The sequence below is a fragment of the Scyliorhinus torazame genome, chromosome 3, assembly GCF_047496885.1.
Source record: "Scyliorhinus torazame isolate Kashiwa2021f chromosome 3, sScyTor2.1, whole genome shotgun sequence".
Lineage (NCBI taxonomy): Eukaryota > Metazoa > Chordata > Chondrichthyes > Carcharhiniformes > Scyliorhinidae > Scyliorhinus > Scyliorhinus torazame.
The window spans coordinates 356,680,141-356,707,545 of NC_092709.1; the positions used below are offsets into that span (position 1 = coordinate 356,680,141).

The window sequence follows — 27,405 nt, forward strand, 5'->3', positions numbered from 1 at the left end:
GACACCACTAGCTACTGATTGCCAACCAGAGAAACACCCATTAATCCCCACTCTTTGCTTTCTATTAATTAACCAATCCTCTATCCATGCTACTACTTTCCCCTTAATGCCATGCATCTTTATCTTATGCAGCAACCTTTTGTGTGGCACCTTGTCAAAGGCTTTCTGTAAATCCAGATATACCACTTCCATTGGCTCCCTGTTATCTACCGCACTGGTAATGTCCTCAAAAAATTCCACTAAATTAGTTAGGCATGACCTGCCCTTTATGAACCCATAAGTGTTATCAACGCCCACGCTGGTGATAACGACGACTCATTCATTAAGGTGCGGCAGGCATTTAAACCTCAGGAACTATGTTTGATCATGGCCCAATGTCCTTCCTGTAAAGACGACCCAGAAGGGTTTACTGAATTTTTGAGACGAACTGCGACTATGTACGGGGCTACCGCACGGGATCAGTATTAGCAATGGCCGCAACCGTGAAGCCTGTTATAAAGACAATACGCCTAAAATTAAGTCCGAATTTGTCCAACGTCCCTCTCAAAGAAAACCTCCTAAAGGTCAAAACTCTCAGACAGATTCCCGTTACTATCGCCCAGATTGCACGGACTCTCCTGAATTTGGTTACCGCTCTCAGGCTCCTTGCCCCTGCACGCCGCACACGGAGGATTTTGACTGCGCGCCTCTGCGTCGTCCTCCTGCCAAATATCATGTCACTTGCTTCAACTGTCAACGGACAGGGCACTACGCTAGGGATTGTCCAGCTCCCCAACGACAAGGTAGATTTCAACCCCGTCGGCAGACACCCTTCACTGCCTCTAACCCCTACTGACTAGCCAGATCGAACTTTCCGGCCCTCTCAGCGGACCACTCTGACGGGCCCACGGCTATGATTTACATAGAGGGCGTGCCCATCCCCTTCTTGATTGACACCGGGGTGACTAATTCTATGTTAGACTGGACATTAATTCAGAAACATTGCTTTCCCCTTTCTGATAAGCATATGGAGCTTGCTGGTTTCATGGGGGAAGGTGCTGTTTATCCGCTTACAAAGCCACTCTCTGTTCAATTTGAGGGCCGGGAATGTTGCATTCCTTTCACGGTTACCCGTGTCCTCGGTGTCAACCTGGCCGGACGTGATTTGCTGTGTCCCTTGCAGGTGGAAATTGTTTGCCTTGATAACGGCATTACAATATCAGCTATCCCGCAGGCCCAGCTTCGAAATTTTCCCCTTTTCACTACTCCACAGTGGTGGTCAGTTGCTTTTGATCCCTCCCACTTTTCACCTCCCTTAGATATTCCCGATCCACATGTGACTCTTTGCTACGATCACACGGGATGCTCGACTGAATTGGAGAGCATTTACCAAGAGGCCCTTGGTTCTCTACAATCCGTTTCCTTTGTTGGCCTCGCTGAGGGTAAAGAGGGTTCTGCCTTTCTTGTTGAGGTACCCCACGGGCTCTGGCATCAGTCGGGACTCGTGTCACCCCACGTGACCCTTACTGTCAACGAAGGCTACAGTGCCAAACCCTTGGGATTTCTGGCAGCTGCACTACGAGGACAAGCTGATCCTTCGTTTACTGGACGGCAAATCTTCCCCGAAGGCACTTTAGAATTTTTTTCCCCAACCATTTTGTCTCAATGGTACATTGCACCACCATCAATCAGTCCAGTCTCCGATTTCGGTGTCCCCGCAGATTTACGGGCGGCTTGTAAACACAAGGTTGGTCTCACTAATGTACCTCCCGTCGTTATTAAAGTCAAGCCTGATATGCCCTTGCCCTCCATTTCACAGTACCCTTTACGCCCCGAGGTTGAAGGAGGCGTCTCGGTCATGATTCAATCTTTCCTTCAACAGGGAATTTTGATACCATGCCAATCGCCCTGTAACACCCTGATTCTTCCAGTTCCATCCGAATGGCGTTTGGTCCAAGACCTCCGACGTATTAATCAGATCGTGGAACCCTTACATCCTATTGTCCCAAACCTGGCGACAATCCTGTTCCACCTGAAGCGACTGTTTTTACCCTTGTTGATTTACAACATGCCTTTTTTTCTATACCCCTCGCCCCTGAATCACAGTATTTGTTTGCCTTTACATTTAAGGGCAACCAGTACACTTGGACCAGGCTCCCACAGGGCTTCATTCATTCTCCAGGTGGAGGATGGGCTTCCTATCCCTGGTAAGTGACTGGTAAGTAGTTTTTCTTTACATTGTCTAATTTATTTATTTTTCCTTTCGTTTTTTGGAATTGTAGTTGTATAAGTTAACCAAAGGTTTAAGACATGGCAGAAGATCCCAGACCCATGTCATGCTCCTCGTGTGCGATGTGGGAGCTCAGGGACACGTCCACTGTCCATGGCTCCTTCACGTGCAAGAAGTGTGTCCAGTTGCGGCTCCTGTTAGACCGCTTGACGGTTCTGGAGCTGCGGATGGACTCACTTTGGAGCATCCGCGATGCTGAGGACGTCGTGGATAGCACGTTTAGCGAGTTGGTCACACCGCAGGTGAAAGGTACTGAGGGAGATAGAAAATGGGTGACCAAAAGACAGAGCAAGAGTAGGAAGGCAGTGCAGGTGTCCTCTGCGGTCATCTCCCTGCAAAACAGATATACCGCTTTGGATGCTGTTGAGGGAGATGGCTCACCAGGGGAAGGCAGCAGCAGCCAGGTTCATTGCACCGTGGCTGGCTCTGCTGCGCAGCTGGGCAGGAAGAGGAATGGCTGGTCTATAGTGATAGGGGGCTCAATCGAAAGGGGAATAGACAGGCGGTTCTGCGGATGCAATCGAGACTCCAGGATGGTAAGTTGCCTCTCTGGTGCAAGGGTGAAGGAATGTCTCGGAGCGGCTGCAGGACATTCTGGGGGGGGGGGGGGGGGGGGGAGTGAACAGCCAGCTGTCGTGGTGCACATAGGCACCAACAATCGAGGTAAAAAACGGGACGAGGTCCTACAAGCTGAATTCAGGGAGTTAGGAGTTAAACTAAAAAGTAGGACCTCAAAGGTAGTAATCTCAGGATTGCTACCAGTGCCACGAGCTAGTCAGAGTAGGAATGTCAGGATAGAGAGGATGAATGCGTGGCTCGAGAGATGGTGCAAGAGGGAGGGATTCAAATTCCTGGGGCATTGGAACTGGTTCTGGGGAGGTGGGACCAGTACAAACCGGACGGTCTGCACCTGGGTAGGACTGGAACCGATGCAGGTGTTTGCTAGAGCTGTTGGGGAGGGGTTAAACTAATGTGGCAGGGGGATGGGAACCGATGCAGGAAGTTGGAGGGGAGTAAAACAGGGACAGAAACACAAGGCAGTAAGGGGGAAAGTGTAAGGCAGAGAAGCCATTGTCAAAAATCCAAAAGGGCGACAGCACAAGGTACAGTGACTGACGGGAGCTCAGTGAATAGGACCAGTAATACTAAAAGGAATAAAATGGGAAGTAAAAACATGAATGGTAAGCAACGCAGCAGGTTGTTACATGAAGATATGGGTTCGCCGACAAGGATAATTAGGAGAAAAGTTAAGAGGAAATATAACTTAGGAGAGGTTACTGATCGAGGTGTTAAGATTCAGACCATAGGTAAAAAAGCCAACATAAGTGTACTTTACCTGAATGCTCGTAGTATTCGGAATAAGGCAAATGAGCTGATGGCGCAAATCATCGTGAATGCCTATGATTTAGTGGCCATTACTGAAACATGGTTAAAGGATACTAAATTAGATCCTGCACCTTGCGGTCTACCTCCCTGCACCCAAATTCTTACAGCTGTCCATTTGTTAGCGCAGGCGGCTTCTAATCTGACCCTTCACCAGCCAGTACAAGTGTATACCTCGCACTCTATTGTGGCTCTCCTAATGTCTCAGCAAACCCAGCATCTGACTCAAGCCCGCTTGAGCCGCTATGAGGTTTCACTATTGCAAAACCCCTACCTCCCTTTTCATCACTGTTCTACCTTAAATCCTGCTGTGTTCCTCGAGCAGCCCCCCCCCCGATAACCTTGCTGACCCACCGCACGATTGTTTGCTTAGGAATCACTTCCTTACCGCCCGGATTTAACGGATCGGCCTATTGACAATCCAGATCTAATTTTTTATGTTGATGGCAGTTCCTCCATTTCTCTCACTGGTATCCCACAGTCGGGATATGCCGTTGTTAGATACTGACGTTCGGGAAGCAGCAGCATTCCAGACCCCTGTCTCTGCGCAAAAAGCCGAGCTATTCGCCCTTACTCTAGCATGTATTTTGGCCACAGATAAAAGTGCCAACGTTTACACCGGTTCTGGGTATGCCTTTGGCGTGACCCACAATTTTGGCTGCCTCTGGCAACAACGAGGCTTTCTCACCTCTGCGGGAGCTCCCATTCAAAACGCTCTTTGAGTAAAAAATCTCCCCGATGCTATTCAGCTTCCTCATCAATTGGCAATTATTAAATGTGCTGCGCACATGAAGGGGGGCACTCCTGTTCAATTAGGGAATGCCCGTGCTGATTCAGCTGCTAAGGCTGCGGCTACATCAGCCTCTTTGATTGTTCCCAGTGGGGCTAATCAGGCTCTAAACCAGGTACCTGCATTAGGAACGAAGGGCATGGCAGAGGTAACGGAGGTTCAAAATTTACAGAGGGACGCCTCTGATTCCGAGCGCACACTATGGAAGTCAGTGGGGTGTTCACACTCCTTGACACGGGACCCCTGGCTTACTCCAGCTGGTCAAGTTTGTATTCCGAATTCTTTATTGCCGGGACATATTGATTATTTGCATTCTTGTACCCATCTTGACAAAGAGGGAATGGTACAGCTACTCCTGAAAACTTGGTGGCACCCAGATTTGAATACAGCAGCGCAAACGCGGCTGGATCGATCCGTCATTTGCATGAAACATAATAAGGGTAAAGGCATTAAATGCCCTCCAGGAACCACTCCCTTGCCAAATGGCCCTTTTGCCTGTATACAGCTTGATTTTATTGAATTACCAAAAGTGCAGTGCTATAAATAATGTTTAGTACTAATCAATGTGTTTAGTGAATGGATTGAAGCCTTCCCCATCCCTAATTGTACGGCACATACGGTGGTGAAGTTTTTGTTAACAGAAGTTATTCCTCGTTTTGGGGTACCCAAAATGGTGAGCTCAGACAATGGACCACAGTTTGTAGCTCGGATCAATACTGAATTGTGCGAAGCACTCGTAATTAAACAGCAACTGCACTGCGCGTATCACCCGCAGGCTGCAGGAATTGTGGAAAGAGCCAACGGGACTTTAAAAGAAAAATTATCTAAATTGACTGAAGAAACTGGGTTAAATTGGCTAAAGGTATTACCCTTGGCACTGTTTCACATGCGGGTGACTCCACACTCGCGGACCGGACTGTCAGCTGCAGAGATAGTCTATGGTCGGCCAGTGAAGACTCCCTAGGATGGCCATGAAAAAGTAGACCTCCATGTGATGGGGGGACAGATGCAGAACTATTTGAAGCAATTAACACTTTCTCTGAAGTTTCTCCACTCACAGGTGAAACAGGCTCATCTCCCAGTGATAGCAGGGACAGCCGTCCCTCGATATCCAGTGATCGAACCCCGAGACTACATATTGGTGAAGAACTGGGATAGAAAGAAACTAGGACAACGCTGGAGCGGATCTTTCCTAGTACTACTGACTACACCAACTTCTGTCAAGCTTGAAGGACTTTCAAGTTGGATACATCTATCCTCCTGCAAGAAGATAGTCTCCAGCCCAGACACGAACACAGGATGAAGATCTTCATTATAGTTTTTGGACTCTCTGGACTATTTGGCCTCAATGGCCACTCAGTAGTAAAAAAAACAAACTACCCGGGAACTGCTTGCTGATACCTATTTATATATGTCATATCTTTATGCTGAAAAATTGAATGTAAGCAAGTGTTGGGTTTGTACCTACATCCCCATCCATTCGAGGGAAGGAATATCTCTCCAATCCCTCCCCTTTCATATCGCAGAGACAGTTGAATGGATTTTACGACAAAATCAAACAGGGAGATATGGAAATATGGAGATCTGCTGGCTATGACATGACTAAATTTTCAGCTTCCTATCAACCTGCCTATAATCATGCTTTGACTCCCTCACCATCCACTCGAATAATGTTCAAGGTTCCATGTGTTTTAATAAATCAGGGAAAGGAAAGTTAATGGGGCAAAGTAGGTGCAACCTTACTGTTGACTGGCAAGGACCGGGTATATCCCACAAGGGCATGTTTAACTGTGATTGGTCCTGGGTGTGGAATATAACCTCTAACATTTCATGGGGACAGACATCCCCAATCCCCTGGATGACATCAGCTGATGGTTTTATAGCCTATAATGGAACATATTTTATATGCGGCACTAAAGCATTCCCGTGGCTTCCTATTGATTGGACAAGATCCTGCTTTTTGGGATATGTTGTACCTCAAATGCGTCACCTTCCCACCCTTAAGCACTATCCCTCGCGAGCCAAAAGGACTATTACTAAAACAGAACAGTTCTTCATGACGGCCTTTCCATTGTATGGAACAGGCACGGCATCCGACGAACTGGTCCACATGGCCACAGCATTGGAACTGCTGGCGAACGTAACGGCAGCAGAAGCCAGGGAAACTGGACAGGCACTGGCCGAGGTCTCAGCCGAGCTGGTGACTGTCCGGACCGTGGCATTACAAAATCGACTGGCTTTGGATTATCTGTTAGCCTCGCAGGGAGGAACGCGCGCTATTGTAGGTCAGGGGTGCTGTACGTATATTCCAGATGGCTCTGAAAATATCACCAGCCTGGCCGACCACAGTAAGAGACAGGCTGATCAAATTCAAGAGATTGGCAGTGAATTTCATGACTATAACCCACCGGGTTGGCTAGGATGGTTGTGTCACGGATTATTTGATTGGATCTTTAAGGCCTTCATGTGACTAATGCTACTAGGGATAGGATTGCTTGGTTGCTTGTGTAAATGCATTGTGGTGAGCCACTGTAATAGGAGATGTAAGGTAGACCTGCACTGCAGGTTCGCCGGTAGCTCCTGCCGGCTGGCTCTGCCCAGGGAGAACTGCATAAATATGCATGACCTCCAGTGCCCTGCCATTTCGCCAGCTGCAGCAGGAGGCCACGCATCTGACTGTAATAAAACCATAGTTGTTCCCAACTTTAGTCTTTGTGCAATTGATCGTGCATCAATTTATTACAGTCAGCTTTTCCACAGAATGGATATCAGAATTAAGCCCGATCGCCTGCAGCTGGATCCGCACTCGCCCGACGCCAGAAAAGGCTTTACTCACTGGCTAGCCTGTTTGAGGCCTACATCAACGCGGCGGACTCCGAGCCAACGGAGGCTCAGAAGATCAACGTCCTGTACTCCAGACTGAGCTCCAGCGTGTTCCCATTGATCTAAGACGCCATGAATTACACAAAAGCAATGGACCTCCTGAAGGAACACATGCCACGCTCTTCGCCAGGCATGTACTCGCCACCCGCTCGCAGCTACCTGGTGAGTCCATCGAAGACTTCTGGCGGGCCCCAATTCCACTCGTCCGGGACTGTGGCTGTCAGGCTATTACGGACGCCGAATACGCGAACCTCCTCATGCGCGATGCCTTCGTGACGGGGATTGCGTCGGACCGCATCCGAGAACGATTACTGGAAGGGGCCACGCTCGAACTGGCGGAGACGAAAACCTTGGCGCTCTCTATGACGGTCGCATCCCGTAATGTGTAATCGTACCTCTCCCGCCGCGCTGCCCACCCTTCTACCCCTTCCTACCCCTCCTGGACCCCACCGACGACCTCCTCAGCCGGGGCCCTGCCTTCCCAATACGCCTGCGCCGCACGCCGATCCGCGCACCCCGGGGGTCCCCGCTGCTACTTCTGCGGTCAGCTGAAGCACCCCCGCCAACACTGCCCGACCCGCACTGCCGTTTGTAAAGCCTGCAGTAAAAAGGGCCACTTTGCGGCTGTGTGCCAGGCCCGCGCACTCGCTGCGATCGCGCCCGCTATCGCCCCCTCCCCCATGCCAGACGCACAATGGGAGCCGCCATCTTCTCCTCCCGGGTCCATGTGCGACCAATGGGCGCCGCCATCTTGTCCCGACCCCCCAATGTGCGCACCATGGGCACATCTTGTCCCCCACAGGGTCCCCGGACATCCTGACATCGGAACCGCACACGCTCGCCACCTGAAGCATCTGATGGCTACCCGCAGCTGGCTTTGATGACGCTGGACCAATCTCGCCCGCACAACCTGGCACCGCGTCGACGACGGTGAAAATCAACGGCCACGCGACCTCGTGCCTGCTGGACTCCGGGAGCACCGAAAGCTTCGTACACCCAGATACGGTAAGGCGCTGCTCCCTCGCGGTCCACCCTGCCAATCAAAGAATCTCCCTAGCCTCCGGATCCCACTCCGTCCCGATCCGGGGCTTCTGTACAGTCACCCTCACGGTCCAGGGCGTAGAATTTAGTAACTTCCGTCTCTATGTCCTTCCTAATCTCTGCGCTGCACTCCTGTTGGGCCTGGACTTCAAGTGCAACCTCCAGAGCCTCGCCCTCAAATTCGGCGGGCCCTTACCATTTGCGGCCTTGCGGTCCTCAAGGTCGATCCCTCCTCCCTTTTTGCCAATCTAACTGCGGATTGCAAGCCCGTTGCCACTAGGAGCAGACGGTACAGCACCCAGGAGAACACCTTTATCAGGTCCGAAGTCCAGCGGCTGCTTAAGGAGGGTATTATCGAGGCCAGCAACAGCCCCTGGAGAGCCCAAGTGGTAGTGCTTAAAACTGGGGAGAAACACAGGATGGTCGTGGACTACAGCCAGACCATCAATCGGTACACGCAGCTCGACGCCTACCCCCTCCCACGCATATCTGATATGGTCAATCAGATTGCACAGTACTGGGTCTTCTCAACAATTGACCTGAAATCCGCCTACCACCAGCTCCCCATCCGGAAGTCGGACCAGCCATACACTGCCTTCGAGGCGGACGGTCGCCTCTGCCACTTCCTTAGGGTCCCTTTCGGTGTCACAAATGGGGTCTCGGTCTTCCAAAGAGAGATGGACCGAATGGTCGACCAGTACGGTTTGCAGGCCACCTTTCTGTACTGAGATAATGTCACCATCTGCGGTCATGACCAGCAGGACCACGATGCCAACCTCGATACATTCCTCCGCACTGCCACTCTTCTCAACCTGACCTACAACAAAGAGAAGTGTGTGTTCAGCACGACCCGGTTAGCCATTCTCGGCTATATAGTCCAAAACGGACTTCTCGGGCCCGACCCGGACCCCATTCGCCCCCTCATGGAACTTCCCCTCCCCCACTGCCCCAAGGCCCTCAAACGCTGCCTGGGGTTCTTATCCTACTACGCCCAGTGGGTCCCAAACTTTGTGGACAAGGCCCGCCCATTCATTCTGTCCACCCAATTCCCCCTCGCGGCCGAGGCACAACACGCTTTCGCCTGTATCAGAGCTGACATCGCCAAGGCCGGGATGCGCGCAGTGGACGAGTCACTGCCTTTCCAAGTAGAAAGCGATGCTTCAGACGTCGCCCTTGCCGCCACCTCAACCAGGCAGGCAGACCCGTGGCATTCTTTTCCCGCACCCTTCATGCCTCTGAAATGCAACACTCATCCGTCGGAAAAGAGGCCCAAGCTATTGTTGAGGCTGTGCGGCATTGGAGGCATTACCTGGCCGGTAAGAGATTCACTCTCCTCACGGACCAATGGTCGGTAGCCTTCATGTTCAATAACACACAGCGGGGCAAGATCAAAAATGATAAAATCTTGCGGTGGAGAATCGAGCTCTCCACCTATAATTATGAGATTTTGTATCTCCCCGGTAAACTCAACGAGCCCCCAAGGTACATGTGCCAGCGCACAGGTAGACCAACTCCGGGCCCTACACGACAGCCTTTGTCACCCAGGGGTCACTCGATTGCACCATCTGGTCAAAGCTCGCAATCTGCCCTACTCCGTCGAGGAAGTAAGGACAGTCACCAGGGACTGCCAGGTCTGTGCGGAGTGCAAGCCGCACTTCTACCGGCCAGACCGTGCGCACCTGGTGAAGGCTTCCCTCCCCTTTGAACGCCTCAGCGTGGATTTCAAAGGGCCCCTTCCCTCCACCGACCGTAACACGTATATTCTCAGTGTGGTCGATGAGTACTCCAGGTTCCCCTTCGCCATCCCATGCCCCGATATGATGTCTGCCACCATCATCAAGGCCCTCAGCACCATCTTCGCTCTGTTCGGTTTCCCCGCCTCCATCCACAGTGACAGGGGATCCTCATTCATGAGCGATGAGCTGTGTCAGTTCCTGCTCAGCAGGGGTATCGCCTCCAGCAGGACGACCAGCTACAATCCCCGGAGAAACAGGCAAGTAGAACGGGAGAATGGGACGGTTTGGAGGGCCGTCCAGCTGGCCCTATGGTCCAGGAACCTCCCAGCCTCTCGCTGGCAGGAGGTCCTCCCTGACGCTCTACACTCCATCCGGTCACTATTGTGCACCACCACTAATAACACACCCCATGAACGTGTTTTTACCTTCCCCAGGAAGTCCACATCTGGGGTGTCGCTCCCGACTTGGCTCGCAGCTCCAGGTCGGGTCCATCTCCGTAGGCACGTTGGACTCCACAAGGCGGACCCCTTGGTGGACAGGGTTCACCTGCTCCACGCCAACCCTCAATATGTTCCCTGACGGCCGCCAAGATACTGTCTCACTCAGGGACCTGGGACCGTCAGGTTCCACCCCAACACCCCCCCCCCCACCCATGCGCCCCCCCCCTCCCACTGCGCCGCCAATATTGACCCCACCAGACCACCCCCCACTCCCCTTTTCCGCACAAGAGGGCTTCTGCATGCTCCCGGAGTTCCCCGATGACTGGCCAGCATCAGCACCGCCACCATCGCCGTCGGTGCCACCTCCACCACCACCAGCACCGGCTTCGCCGCCACCGTTACGCCGCTGGAAATGCGGGATGCTGGAAAAACCCATCTGGTTCACTGATGTCCTTTAGGGAAGGAAATCTGCCGTCCTTACCCGGTCTGGCCTACATGTGACTCCAGACCCACAGCAATTAGTGATGGGCAACAAATGCTGGCGTGGTCAGCGGCACTCACATCCCACAACAGGATAAAGAAAAGCTGTTCCCACGAGCAGGTAGGGTGGTAACCAGAGGACACAGGTTTAAGATAATTGCCAAAAGAACCAGGGTGATTCGAGGCAAATTTATTTTATAAACAGAGAGTTGTTGCGATCTCGGGTGTGCCGACTGATGCACGATCAATAACCTCAGAAACGAGATTGGAGACTACCGAAAGCTTTAATACGCTAGATGTTTCCCCCAGCAGCGCAGGTACAGAAGAAAGCTGCTGGGGCGGCACAAGTTCTTATACCCTGCCTTGCAGGGCGGAGCTAACATACAAGCTTATCCAATGGGAACAAGTACATTCTCCACCAATGGTATTCCGGCATTACTAGGTACCGTAATCCTCTAACACAGACTACCACATTCACCCCCTGTTAAAAAAGGAGTCCGGCGGGGGTGGTGCCTTCGTATTACAACGTGGTAAAAATGGTAGAAGTTATAGTTATGAAGGTACCGTAATGCCCCCGTACAGCGTTTTGCCTCATTACTATTTACAACATTAATGTACATTTCAAAAGGAAGCGATTGTCGTAGCTTTGGTGGTGATGTCGGTGGAGGTTCGGGCGTCTGTGACTCTGGGAGCGTGGTTTCGGCTTCTGTGGCAGCTTCATGACCCCTAGACCTGGCTGGCGGAATGTCCGACTGGCCTGAGAAGGGGGCAGCTGTGGGGTGCGCCGGTGGGCAGGGCCTAGATGGGGCCAGTGGAAGAACCTATCCACCTGAGGAGGGGGCGGCTGTGGGGTGCGCCGGTAGGAGGGAGGGTGGGACTGGTGGCAGGGTGTGTGTGGGGATCCAGCGGGTGCCAGGTCCCGTAGGGAGACCGTATCCTGTCGGCCGTCGGGGTAAGCTACGTATGCGTACTGGGGGTTAGCGTGGAGGACATGGACCCTCTTGACCAATTGGTCCGATTTGTGCGCCCGCACGTGTTTTCGGAGCAGGACGGGTCCGGGAGCTGCCAGCCAGGTCGGGAGCGAGGTCCCAGAGGAGGACTTCCTGGGGAAGACAAGGGGACGTTCGTGAGGTGTTTGGTTGGTCGTGGTACAAAGCAGTGACCGGATGGAGTGGAGGGCATCCGAGAGGACTTCCTGCCAGCGGGAGACTGGGAGATTCCTGGACCGCAGAGCCAGTTCTCCCTCTCTACCTGTCTGTTTCCCCGGGGGTTGTAACTGGTCGTCCTGCTCGAGGCAATGCCCTTGCTGAGCAGGAATTGACGCAGTTCGTCGCTCATAAAGGAGGACCCCCTATCACTATGGAAGTAAGCGGGGAACCCGAACAGTGTAAAGATGCTATGGAGGGCTTTTATGACGGTGGTTGCAGTCATGTCCGGGCAGCGGATGGCGAATGGGAACCGGGAGTACTCGTCAATCATGTTCAGGAAGTAGGTGTTGCGGTCGGTGGAGGGGAGGGGGGCCTTTGAAATCCATACTGAGGCGTTCAAAGAGAGGGGAAGCCTTTATCAGGTGTCTTTCTCTGGCCTGTAAAGGTGCGGTTTGCACTCCGCGCAGATTTGGCAATTCCTGGTGGCTGTCCTGACCTCCTCGATGGAGTAGGGCAGATTGCGGGTCTTGATGAAGTGGAAAAATCGAGTGACCCCCGGGTGGCAGAGGTCCTCGTGGAGGGCTCGGAGGCGGTACACTTGTGCTTTGGCACATGTGCCGCGGGATAGGGCATCAGGAGGCTCGTTTAGCTTCCCGGGACGATACAAGACCAGGGGCTGGCTTAGTACACAGGGCTAAATCGCTGGCTTTGAAAGCAGACCAAGGCAGGCCAGCAGCACGGTTCAATTCCTGTACCAGCCTCCCCAAACAGGTGCGGAATGTGGCGACTAGGGGCTTTTCACAGTAACTTCATTTGAAGCCTACTTGTGACAATAAGCGATTTTCAGTTCAGTTTCAGTTTCAGATCTCATAGTTGTAGGTGGAGAGTTCGATCCTCCACCGTAAGGTCTTGTCGTTTTTTATCTTGCCCCGCTGTGCATTAACGAACATGAAAGCAACCGACCGTTGGTCAGTGAGGAGAGTGAATCTCCTGCCGGCCAGGCAATGCCTCCAATGTCACACAGCTTCTACTATGGCCTGGGCCTCCTTTTCGACTGAGGAATGGCGGATTTCAGAAGCATGGAGGGTGCGGGAGAAGACAGCCATGAGTCTGCCTGCTTGGTTGAAGGTGGCCGCCAGAGCTACGTCGGATGCGTCACTCTCGACCTGGAAGGGGAGGGACTCATCGATGGCGCGCATCGTGGCCTTTGCAATGTCTGCTTTGATGCGGCTGAAGGCCTGGCGGGCCTCTGTCGACAGGGGAAAAACCGTGTATTGGATCAGTGGACGGGCCTTGTCCGCATAGTTGGGGACCCATTGGGCATAGTAGGAAAAAAAACCTAGGCAGCGTTTCAGGGCCTTGGAGCAGTGAGGGAGAACAAAGAAATGTACAGCACAGGAACAGGCCCTTCGGCCCTCCAAGCCGTGCCGACCATGCTGCCCGACGAAACTACAATCTTCTACACTTCCTGGGTCCATATCCCTCTATTCCCATCCTATTCATGTATTTATCAAGATGCCCCTTAAATGTCACTATCGTCCCTGCTTCCACCATCTCCTCCGGTAGCGAGTTCCAGGCACACACTACCCTCTGCGTAAAAAACTTGCCTTGTACATCTACTCTAAACCTTGCCCCTCTCACCTTAAACCTATGTCCCCTAGTAGTTGACCCCTCTACCCTGGGGAAAAGCCTCTGACTATCCACTCTGTCTATGCCCCTCATAATTTTGTAGACCTCTATCAGGTCTCCCCTCAACCTCCTTCGTTCCAGTGAGAACAAACTGAGTTTATTCAACCGCTCCTCATAGCTAATGCCCTCCATACCAGGCAACATTCTGGTAAATCTCTTCTGCACCCTCTCTAAAGCCTCCACATCCTTCTGGGAGTGTGGCGACCAGAATTCAACACTATACTCAAAGTGTGGCCTAACTAAGGTTCTATACAGCTGCAACATGACTTGCCAATTCTTATACTCAATGCCCCGGCCAATGAAGGCAAGCATGCCATATGCCTTCTTGACTACCTTCTCCACCTGTGTTGCCTCTTTCAATGACCTGTGGACCTGTACTCCTAGATCTCTTTGACTTTCAATACTCTTGAGGGTTCTACCATTCACTGTATATTCCCTACCTGCATTAGACCTTCCAAAATGCATTACCTCACATTTGTCCGGATTAAACTCCATCTGCCATCTCTCCGCCCAAGTCTCCAAACAATCTAAATCCTGCTGTATCCTCTGACAGTCCTCATCGCTATCCGCAATTCCACCAACCTTTGTGTCGTCTGCAAACTTACTAATCAGACCAGTTATATTTTCATCCAAATCATTTATATATACTACAAAGAGCAAAGGTCCCAGCACTGATCCCTGTGGAACACCACTGGTCACAGCCCTCCAATTAGAAAAGCATCTTTCCATTGCTACTCTCTGCCTTCTATGACCTAGCCAGTTCTGTATCCACCTTGCCAGCTCACCCCTGATCCCGTGTGACTTCACCTTTTGTACTAGTCTACCATGAGGGACCTTGTCAAAGGCCTTACTGAAGTCCATATAGACAACATCCACTGCCCTACCTGCATCAATCATCTTAGTGACCTCCTCGAAAAACTCTATCAAGTTAGTGAGACACGACCGCCCCTTCACAAAACCATGCTGCCTCTCACGAATACGTCCATTTGCTTCCAAATGGGAGTAGATCCTGTCTCGAAGAATTCTCTCCAGTAATTTCCCTACCACTGAAGTAAGGCTCACCGGCCTGTAGTTCCCTGGATTATCTTTGCTACCCTTCTTAAACAGAGGAACAACATTGGCTATTCTCCAGTCCTCTGGGACATCCCCCGAAGACAGTGAGGACCAAAGATTTCTGTCAAGGCCTCAGCAATTTCCTCTCCAGCCTCCTTCAGTATTCTGGGGTAGATCCCATCAGGCCCTGGGGATTTATCTACCTTAATATTTTTTAAGACACCCAACACCTCGTCCTTTTGGATCTCAATGTGACCCAGGCTATCGACACACCCTTCTCCAGACTCAACATCTACCAATTTTTTCTCTTTGGTGAATACTGATGCAAAGTATTCATTTAGTACCTCGCCCATTTCCTCTGGCTCCACACATAGATTCCCTTGCCTATCCTTCAGTGGGCCAACCCTTTCCCTGGCTACCCTCTTGCTTTTTATGTACGTGTAAAAAGCCTTGGGATTTTCCTTAACCCTATTTGCCAATGACTTTTCGTGACCCCTTCTAGCCCTCCTGACTCCTTGCTTAAGTTCCTTCCTACTTTCCTTATATTCCATGCAGGCTTCGTCTGTTCCCAGCCTTTTAGTCCTGACAAATGCCTCCTTTTTCTTTTTGACGAGGCCTACAATATCTCTCGTTATCCAAGGTTCCCGAAAATTGCCGTATTTATCCTTCTTCCTCACAGGAACATGCCGGTCCTGAATTCCTTTCAACTGACACTTGAAAGCCTCCCACATGTCAGCTGTTGATTTGCCCTCAAACATCCGCCCCCAATCTATGTTCTTCAGTTCCCGCCTAATATTGTTATAATTAGCCTTCGCCCAATTTAGCACATTCATCCTCGGACCACTCTTATCCTTGTCCACCAGTACTTTAAAACTTACTGAATTGTGGTCACTGTTACCGAAATGCTCCCCTACTGAAACATCTACCACCTGGCCGGGCTCATTTCCCAATACCAGGTCCAGTACCGCCCCTTCCCTAGTTGGACTGTCTACATATTGTTTTAAGAAGCCCTCCTGGATGCTCCTTACAAACTCCGCCCTGTCTAAGCCCCTGGCACTAAGTGAGTCCCAGTCAATATTGGGGAAGTTGAAGTCTCCCATCACCACAACCCTGTTGTTTTTACTCTTTTCCAAAATCTGTCTACCTATCTGCTCCTCTATCTCCCGCTGGCTGTTGGGAGGCCTGTAGTAAACTCCCAACATTGTGACTGCACCCTTCTTATTCCTGATCTCTACCCATATAGCCTCACTGCCCTCTGAGGTGTCCTCCCGCAGTACAGCTGTGATATTCTCCCGAACCAGTAGCGCAACTCTGCCTCCCCTTTTACATCCCCCTCTATCCCGCCTGAAACATCTAAATCCTGGAACGTTTAGCTGCCAATCCTGCCCTTCCCTCAACCAGGTCTCTGTAATGGCAACAACATCATAGTTCCAAGTACTAATCCAAGCTCGAAGTTCATCTGCCTTACCCGTAATACTTCTTGCATTAAAACATATGCACTTCAGGCCACCAGACCCGCTGTGTTCAACAACTTCTCCCTGTCTGCTCTGCCTCAGAGCCACACTGTCCCTATTCCCTAGTTCTCCCTCAATGCTCTCACCTTCTGACCTATTGCTCCCGTGCCCACCCCCCTGCCATACTAGTTTAAACCCTCCCGCGTGACACAGGCAAACCTCGCGGCCAGGATATTTATGCCTCTCCGGTTTAGATGCAACCCGTCCTTCTTATATAGGTCACACCTGCCCCGGAAGAGCTCCCAGTGGTCAAGATAACGGAAACCCTCCCTCCTACACCAGCTGTTTAGCCACCTGTTTAGCTGCTCTATCTTCCTATTTCTAGCCTCACTGGCACGTGGCACAGGGAGTAATCCCGAGATTACAACCCTAGAGGTCCTGTCTTTTAACTTTCTGCCTAGCTCCCTGAACTCCTGCTGCAGGACCTCATGGGGGAACTCCATGAGGGTGCGCATGCGTTCAGGGTCGGGGCCTATCCATTACGCATTACATAGCCGAGGATGGCTAGGCGGTCGGTGCTAAAGACGCATTTATTCTTGTTATACGGTAGGTTAAGGATTTTTACGGTCTGGAGGAATTTTCAGAGGTTGGTGTCGTGGTCCTGCTGGTCGTGGCCGCAGATGGTGACATTATCGAGGTATGGGAATGTGGCCCGTAAACCGTACCAGTCAACCATTCGGTCCATCTCTCGTTGGAAGACCAAGACCCCGTTAGTGACACCGAAGGGAACCCTTAAGAAGTGGTAGAGCCGCCCATCTGCTTCGAAGGCAGTGTATTTGCGGTCACTAGTGCGGATGGGGAGCTGGTGGTAGGCGGACTTAAGATCCACCGTGGAGAAGACTTTGTGATGCGCGATCCTGTTGACCAGGTCGGATATGCGGGGGAGAGGGTACGCATCGAGCTGTGTAAACCCGTCTGACTGTAGTCGATGACCATCCTATGCTTCTCCCCGGTCTTTACCTCTACTACTTGAGCTCTCCAGGGGCTGTTGCTAGCCTCAATGACACCTTGCTTCAGTAACCGTTGGACTTCTGACCTAATAAAGGTCCGGTCCTGGGCACTATACCATCTGCTCCTGGTGGCATCAGGTTTGCAGAGAGAACAGCGCCTTAACGTGTCGGGGTGTATGAAGCTCTCTGTGCTCCCAGAGTCGATTAGGCAGGACGTTTCATGCCCATTGATAAGCACCGTCGTCATAGCAGTCGATAGTGTTCGTGGCTGAGACTCGTCCAGGGTCACCGAGGCTACTCGTGGCAGCATTTGAATGTTTTCTTCAGGCGGTGTGTGGTCAGCCGAGCTGGGGTCCTGGGAGTCCATCCAAGATGGCGGTGCCCATTGGTCGCACATGGCTGGGGGTGCACAAAATGGCGGCACCCATCCATCGCACGTGGCGTCCGCGGGACAAGATGGCGGCACACAGAGGCCGAAGTGGCCCTGGAGGAGGAAGATGACGGCGCCCGCTGGCCGCACGGGGACCGAGGAGAGGATTGTGGTGGCGGTCCGTATTCGCCGCCGGAGACCGCAGCGACCGCCTGTGGCATACCGCCACGAAGTGGCCCTTTTTACCGCGTCCCTTGCAGGATGATGCGCGGGCCGGACAGCGCTGTCGGGGGTGCTTGGCTTGCCCGCAAAAGTAGCAGCGGGGCCCCGGGGTTGCCAGGCCGCCTTGCAGCACAAGCTTGTGGATGAATGGGAGATGCCTCGGGTTCGGCCACGGGGGGGTTCCACGCTGCCCAGGGGGCTGCAGCGCGGTCGGGGCCTCCTTGAGGCCTAGTGTCTCTTTCTCCGGCAATCGCTGACGGATTTGGGATGACGGCATACCTGCAGCGAAAGCGTCCCGGCTCAAAGGTTCTGTGTGGTCGCTCGCCGAAACTTGCGGGCAGCTGCAGTTTCTCCCCAACACCAGGAGCGCACGGTAGAATTCTTCCAGCGATTCCCCAGGGATTTGTCACCTCGTTGCTAGCAGATGTCGAGCGTAGACCTGGTTTACAGGGCGAATATAATGTCCTTTCAGCAGCTCCATTGCTGCATCGAACTCGTCCGCATCCTCGATGAGGGTGTAGATTTCCGGGCTCACCCTCGAGTGCAGGACTTGAAGTGTCTGTTCTCCCGTGGGTGTGTTTTTGGCCGTTCCGAGATATCCGTTGAAAGACGCCAGCCAGTGCTTGAAGGTTGCCGCTGAGTTTGCCGTGTGGGGGCTGAGTTGCAGACACTCCGGCTTGATTCGGAGCTCCATTCTTAATTGATGCACGATCAATAACCTCAGAAACGAGATTGGAGACAATTGAAGGCTTTAATACGCTAAATGTTTGTGGTAGTATGCATTAGGGGTCATGTGGGACTGTGAAGCCGTGATGTCATTGGCTGACAGATCCCGGGTCCTGGTTGGCTGTTGACCTCTAGCTCCGCCCTGAAGGCGGAGTATAAGAACCAGGAGTTCTCCCCCGCAGGCCAGTCTGCTACTGAACTGCGGGGAACAAGTCACGCTTAATAAAGCCTCATCGACTTCATCTCTATTCGTCTCTCGTGAGTCTTTGTGCGCTACAATGTTTCCCCCAGCAGTGCAGGTACAGAAGAAAGCTGCTGGGGTGTCACGGGCTCTTACACCCCGCCTTGCAGGGCGGAGCTAACATACAAGCTTATCGAATGGGAACAAGTACATTCTCCACCAATGGTATTCCGGCATACTAGGTACCATAATCCTCCTAACACAGACTACCACACCGACTTGAAGGAAGCAGATGTCATATTAACTTTCGGAAGCCAAATTAGATAAAAACTGGAGTGGGGAAAGAACTGGGGGGTGGGATTAATTAGAAAGTTTATTTTGAACCGAGAGCTGTCCTGTTTGCTGATTGTATAAATTAAAGGCTATTATTTGTATCAGCACACGTAACGTGACATTGGAGGCGGGTGGGGTGGGGGGGGGGTAGAGTTAGGAGCTAAATACTCGGAATGTCTGACCTTGAGAATAAATCCAAACTGAGTGAAGATTGACTTGTCGTCTCCTCCTCCGCCAGATGGCTGAGCGAGGTTTAACAGGGACGGGTTGAACAGCCACACTTTGTGCTGTGTTATTTATCCGTCAATCTGAAAACCAAAGACTCCCAACAACTGCACTTATTCCTGAACCTTGATTCCGTCAGAAATCTGTGACCTGAGCTTTATTAATCAGTGGTGCATCCTACTTTTCCAGCTATTTTATTTACATCAGCCTAGGTTTAGGCCATTGTAACATAGGTAGGCCCAGGGCCCTACGATGCAGCGTCCGAAAACCAAACTGATTTGAAATCCGAAACGCGCTCGGCCTCAAGGATTTCGGATAAAGGAAGCTCTCCCTGTAGTTTTTAAAAATGTGGGAAAAATCGTCCCGGGAATGACTGTTCCCTACAGTATCATTCCACTGCAGTGAACGGGTTGTGAGGAATGAAGGGGAGCTAAATAACTAATCTGAAAAAGAGGTGGGGGGGAGGGGGGGGTGGGGGGGGGAATCGGGAATGAGCCAACACTGCACAGATTCAAGGGAAGCACGGGTGCGGGCAATAAAGAGTTAACGATAAGGGCATTGATTGCAAACAGGCAAAAGGTAAAAGGGTCCTGCCTCACAGGAACTGGGCACAAAACTGAGCAATGGATGACCGGGGGGGGGAGATTGCGGCGGATTCAATATGAAGTGAACATAGGTCAGTACAAGAGGAACGAGGAGGGAAGGAAATGGGGGCCGCAGGGTGGGGGTCTCAACTGAACGCTCCATGGGTAAATGGATTCAAGCTTCACAAACTTATAACAGAACTGTAGGTCAAAACTAGATATAACACAAGAGGAAATGATTAATGCAGAACGGGGGGGGGGCAGGTGAAAAGGGAGATTTGTAGGGCAAAGGGGACAACTGGGAAAGGTTAATGAATAATGTTAAATCATTGGGCAAAGCTTCAATAACAAAGTAAAAGAATAATTAGAGAGGGTGGATTTCTCAAAAAACCAATGAGATGTTTCCTAGTGAAGGATGGTGTGTTGTGTCAGACTTTATCTAATCCAGGGGTTCAGGCAGTTTACATAGTCACAGATTAACAGGAGAGAGCGACAGGTACGGTCTGATCGAGTGGATGGGGTATTTGAGGTGAAGCGGACATCTTGGAGTTTGTCTTACCCGGCAACGAGCGTGGATAATCTGACCAATGGCATTACTGGCCAACCCAGAACAACTCCTCAAATTCAGCTCCACCAAGTGTGGCACCAGGAGCAGGTGGAGAAAAGCACGGGTCAGGCGGTGAGTCTCACCCAGTAACTGCAGCAACTCCTCAACCAGAACAGACGCTGAGAGGGCAAAGGAAGAATAATATCACACACCAAGCACAGGTTACAGACAGACACAGATATTGGGGACAAGGAGATGCAGACAGACACAGACTCCGTGGCCTGGGCCTCGGCTCCTCCCTCTGTGATTGGATCCTGAACTTTCTAACCCACATACCACAATCAGTAAGGACAGGCAACAACACCTCCTCCATGATCATCCTCAACACCGGTGCCCCACAAGGCTGTGTCCTCAGCCCCCTACTGTACTCCTGATACACCTATGACTGTGGCCAAATTCCCCTCCAACTCGATTTTCAAATTTGCTGATGACACCACCGTAGTGGGTCGGATTTCGAACAATGACGAGACAGAGTACAGGAATGAGATAGAGAATCTGGTGAACTGGTGCGACGACAATAATCTCTCCCTCAATGTCAACAAAACGAAGGAGATTGTCATCGACTTCAGGAAGGGTAGTGGAGAACATGTCCCTGTCGACATCAATGGGAACGAAGTGGAAAGGGTCGAGAGCTTCACATTTTTCGCTGTCCAGATCACCAACAACCTGTCCTGGTCCCCCCCATGCCGACACTATAGTTAAGAAAGCCCACCAACGACTACTTTCTCAGAAGACTAAGGAAATTTGGCATGTCAGCTACGACCCTCACCAACTTCTACAGATGCACCATAGAAAGCATTCTTTCTGGTTGTATCACAGCTTGGTATGGAGCCTGCTCTGCCCAAGACCGCAGGAAACTACAAAAGGTTGTGAATGTAGCCCAGTCCATCACGCAAACCAGCCTCCCATCCATTGACTCTGTCTACAATTCCCGCTGCCTCGGAAAGGCAGCCAGCATAATTAAGGACCCCACGCACCCCGGACATGCTCTCTTCCACCTTCTTCCGTCAGGAAAAAGATACCAAAGTTTGAGGTCACGTACCAGCCGACTCAAGAACAGCTTCTTCCCTACTGTCATCAGACTTTTGAATGGACCCACCTCATATTAAGTTGATCTTTTCTCTACACCTTGCTATAACTGTAACATTATATTCTGCAGTCTCTCCTTCCTTCCCTATGTATGGTATGCATTGTTTGTACAGCGTCCAAGAAACAATACTTTTCACTGTATACTAATACATGTGACAATAATAAATCAAATCAAAGATATTGGGGACAAGGAGCTACAGACACAGATATTGGGTCCAAGGGAGTACAGACAGACACAGATGTAATGATATGTATATAGACAAGCTAGTGAAGGGTTAATTATTACATCTCTGTGTAATTCAAACACTCGAGGGCACCACCATTTCTCTGTATATAAATCAGACCTCAGGGAATGCTGGGTAGTTAGTGAAGGAGAAAGTCTGAGAACAGCAGCAGGAGAAGATTAAATTAGAGAGAGTTAACACGAGGATATTATTAGTGACTATTTAGATTATTGATTACTGCTCGGCAGATTCAATATATTTTTATTATTATCTATAGCTCAGTAGAGTGTGTGAACTTCATTTAATTAATCATGATACAACAAATTAGTTTTATTTCAATCTTATGATTGGTGGATTCTTGGTCATCAACTCAACGGATCATTCTGGAACAAAACACAAAGAACACAACATATTACCACCAAGGGTAATATAACAACAGATCTTGGGGACAAGGGGATACTGACAGACACAGATATTGGGGAGAACGGGGTACAGACAGACACAGAGACTGGGTACAAGGGGATACTGGAGAAAGGGGATTCAGACAGACACCGATACTGGGGACAAGGGGGTAAAGACAGACACAGATGTTGGGGACAAGGGGATACAGACAGACACAGAAACTGGGGAAAGGGGATACAGACACACTCAGATACTGGGGACAAAGGGATACAGACAGACACAGATATTGGGGACAAGGAGGTACAGACAGACACAGATACTGGGGAAAGGGGGTACAGACAGACACAGATATTGGGAACAACGGGATACAGACAGACACAGATACTGGGGGGTAATGGGGTACAGACAGACACAGATACTGGGAAAAGGGGGTACAGACAGACACAGATATTGTGGACAAGGGGTACAGACAGACATAGATACTGGGAAAAGCGGATACACACCGACATAGATACTGGGAACAAGAGGATACAAACAGACACAGATATTAGGGGAAAGGGGGTACAGACAGACATAGATATTGTGGACAAGGGGTACAGGCAGACACAGATATCGGGGACAAGGGGGTACAGACAGACACAGATACTGTGGACAAGGGGGTACAGACAGACACAGATATCGGGGACAAGGGGGTACAGACAGACACAGATACTGGGGAAAGGGGATACAGACAGACACAGATATCGGGGACAAGGGGGTACAGACAGACACAAATACTGTGGACAATGGGGTACAGACAGACACAGATATGGGGACAAGGGGGTACAGACAGACACAGAGACCGGGGAAAGGGGATACAGACAGACACAGATACTGGGGAAAGGGGGTACAGACAGACACAGAGACCGGGGAAAGGGGATACAGACAGACACAGATATTGGGGACAAGGGGGTACAGACATACACAGATACTGGGGAAAGGGGATACAGACAGACACAGATACTGTGGACAAGGGGGTACAGACAGACACAAATACTGTGGACAATGGGGTACAGACAGACACAGATATGGGGACAAGGGGGTACAGACAGACACAGAGACCGGGGAAAGGGGATACAAACAGACACAGATACTGGGGAAAGGGGGTACAGACAGACACAGAGACCGGGGAAAGGGGATACAGACAGACACAGATATTGGGGACAAGGGGGTACAGACATACACAGATATCGGGGACAAGGGGGTACAGACAGACACAGATACTGCGGACAAGGGGGTACAGACAGACACAGATACTGGGGAAAGGGGGTGCAGACAGACACAGATACTGGGGAAAGGGGATACAGACAGACACAGAGACCGGGGAAAGGGGATACAGACAGACACAGATACTGGGGAAAGGGGGTGCAGACAGACACAGATGTCGGGGACAAGGGGGTACAGACAGAAACAGATACTGGGAAAAGGGGGTACAGACAGACACAGATATTGTGGACAAGGGGATACTGACACACTCAGATACTGGGGGCAAGGGGGTACAGACAGACACAGATACAGGGGACAAGGGGATACAGACAGACACAGATACTGGGGACAAGGGGGAACAGACAGACACAGATACTGGGGACAAGGGGATACAGGCAGACACAGATACTGGCGACAAGGGGGAACAGACAGACACAGATACTGGGGACAAGGGGATACAGGCAGACACAGATACTGGGGAAAGGGGGTACAGACAGACACAGATACTAGCGACAAGGGGGAACAGACAGACACAGATACTGGGGACAAGGGGGTACAGACAGACACCGATACTGGGGAAAGGGGGTGCAGACAGACACAGATATTGGGGACAAGGGGGTACAGACAGACACAGACACTGGGGACAAGGGGGTACAGACAGACACAGATATTGTGGACAAGGGGTACAGACAGACACAGATACTGGGAAAAGGGGGTACAGACAGAGACAGATATTGTGGACAAGGGGTACAGACAGACATAGATACTGGGAAAAGCGGATACACACCGACATAGATACTGGGAACAAGAGGATACAAACAGACACAGATATTAGGGGAAAGGGGGTACAGACAGACATAGATATTGTGGACAAGGGGTACAGGCAGACACAGATATCGGGGACAAGGGGGTACAGACAGACACAGATACTGTGGACAAGGGGGTACAGATAGACACAGATATCGGGGACAAGGGGGTACAGACAGACACAGATACTGGGGAAAGGGGATACAGACAGACACAGATATCGGGGACAAGGGGGTACAGACAGACACAAATACTGTGGACAATGGGGTACAGACAGACACAGATATGGGGAAAAGGGGGTACAGACAGACACAGAGACCGGGGAAAGGGGATACAGACAGACACAGATACTGGGAACAAGAGGATACAAACAGACACAGATATTAGGGGAAAGGGGGTACAGACAGACATAGATATTGTGGACAAGGGGTACAGGCAGACACAGATATCGGGGACAAGATTGTACAGACAGACACAGATACTGGGGACAAGGGGTACAGGCAGACACAGATACTGGGGACAAGGGGATAGAGACAGACACAGATATTGGGGACAAGGGGGTACAGACAGACACAGATACTGGCCACAAGGGGGTACAGACAGACACAGAGACCGGGGACAAGGGGATACAGACAGACACAGATATCGGGGACAAGGGGGTACAGACAGACACAGATACTGGGGAAAGGGGATACAGACAGACACAGATACTGGGGAAAGGGGATACAGACAGACACAGATATCAGGGACAAGGGGGTACAGACAGACACAGATACTGTGGACAAGGGTGTACAGACAGACACAGATATCGGGGACAAGGGGGTACAGACAGACACAGATACTGGGGAAAGGGGATACAGACAGACACAGATATCGGGGACAAGGGGGTACTGACAGACACAAATACTGTGGACAATGGAGTACAGACAGACACAGACACTGGGGACAAGGGGGTACAGACAGACACAGATATTGGGGACAAGGGGGTACAGACAGACACAGATATTGTGGACAAGGGGGTACAAACAGACACAGATACTGAGGACAAGGGGGTACAGACAGACACAGATATTGGGGACAAGGGGGTACAGACAGACACAGATACTGGCGACAAGGGGGTACAGACAGACACAGATACTGGCGACAAGGGCGTACAAACAGACACAGATACTGCGGACAAGGGGGTACAGACAGACACAGATACTGGCGACAAGGGGGTACAGACAGACACAGATACTGGCGACAAGGGTGTATAAACAGACACAGATACTGGGGATGACGGGGTACAAACTGGCACAGATACTGCGGACAAGGGGGTACAGGCAGACACTGATATTGGGGACAATGGGGTACAGGCAGACACTGATATTGGGGACAATGGGGTACAGACAGACACAGATATCGGAGACAAGGTTGTACAGACAGACACAGATATTGTGGACAAGGGGTACAGGCAGACACAGATACTGGGATCAAGAGGGTACCGACAGACACAGATACTGGGGTAAAGGTGGTACAGACAGACACAGATACTGGCGACAAGGGGGTACAAACAGACACAGATACTGGGGATAACGGGGTACAAACAGGCACAGATACTGGCGACAAGGGGGTACAGACAGACACAGGTACTGGCGACAAGGGCGTACAAACAGACACAGATACTGCGGACAAGGGGGTACAGACAGACACAGATACTGGCGACAAGGGGGTACAGACAGACACAGATACTGGCGACAAGGGGGTATAAACAGACACAGATACTGGGGATGACGGGGTACAAACTATCACAGATACTGCGGACAAGGGGGTACAGGCAGACACTGATATTGGGGACAATGGGGTACAGGCAGACACTGATATTGGGGACAATGGGGTACAGACAGACACAGATATCGGAGACAAGGTTGTACAGACAGACACAGATATTGTGGACAAGGGGTACAGGCAGACACAGATACTGGGATCAAGAGGGTACCGACAGACACAGATACTGGGGTAAAGGTGGTACAGACAGACACAGATACTGGCGACAAGGGGGTACAAACAGACACAGATACTGGGGATAACGGGGTACAAACAGGCACAGATACTGGCGACAAGGGGGTACAGACAGACACAGATACTGGCGACAAGGGGGTATAAACAGACACAGATACTGGGGATAACGGGGTACAAATAGGCACAGATACTGCGGACAAGGGGGTACAGGCAGACACTGATATTGGGGACAATGGGGTACAGACAGACACAGATACTGTGGACAAGGGGGTACAGACAGACACAGATATTGGGGAAAGGGGGTACAGACAGACACAGATATCGGGGACAAGGGGGTACAGACAGACACAGATACTGGGGACAAGTGAGTGCAGACAGACACAGATATCGGGGACAAGGTTGTACAGACAGACACAGATATTGTGGACAAGGGGTACAGGCAGACACAGATATTGTGGACAAGGGGTACAGGCAGACACAGATATCGGGGACAAGATTGTACAGACAGACACAGATATTGTGGACAAGGGGGTACAAACAGACACAGATACTGGGGATAACGGGGTACAAACAGGCACAGATACTGCGGACAAGGGGGTACAGGCAGACACTGATATTGGGGACAATAGGGTACAGACAGACACAGATACTGTGGATAAGGGGGTACAGACAGACACAGATATTGGGGACGAGGGGTACAGGCAGACACAGATATTGTGGACAAGGGGTACAGGCAGACACAGATACTGGGATCAAGAGGGTACCGACAGACACAGATACTGGGGTAAAGGTGGTACAAACACCGATACTGGGGCTATGGAGGTACAAACAGACATGGATATTGTGGACAAGGGGATACAGACAGACACAGATATTGTGGACACGGGGATACAAACAGACATGGATATTGTGGACAAGGAGATACAGACAGACAGATATTGGGAACAAGGTGATATAGACATACATGGATATTACGGACATGGGGGTCGTTATGGGCGAGGCGTTTTCAGAAC

General features: G+C 51.1%; 1 protein-coding gene across 2 annotated transcripts in view; it reads right to left on the reverse strand.

Moving 5' to 3' along the window:
* The window catches only part of LOC140409361 (uncharacterized), a 70,925-nt gene that overhangs the window by 13,394 nt on the left and 30,126 nt on the right, over positions 1 to 27,405 (reverse strand). The window contains exon 3 of one of the 2 annotated variants that reach the window (XM_072497797.1): positions 20,577 to 20,743. The exons of the other annotated variant lie outside the window; for it this stretch is intronic. Coding sequence (XP_072353898.1) covers positions 20,577 to 20,743 — 167 coding nt within the window. The remainder of the gene's footprint in view (positions 1 to 20,576; positions 20,744 to 27,405) is intronic. 2 annotated transcript variants of the gene reach the window in all.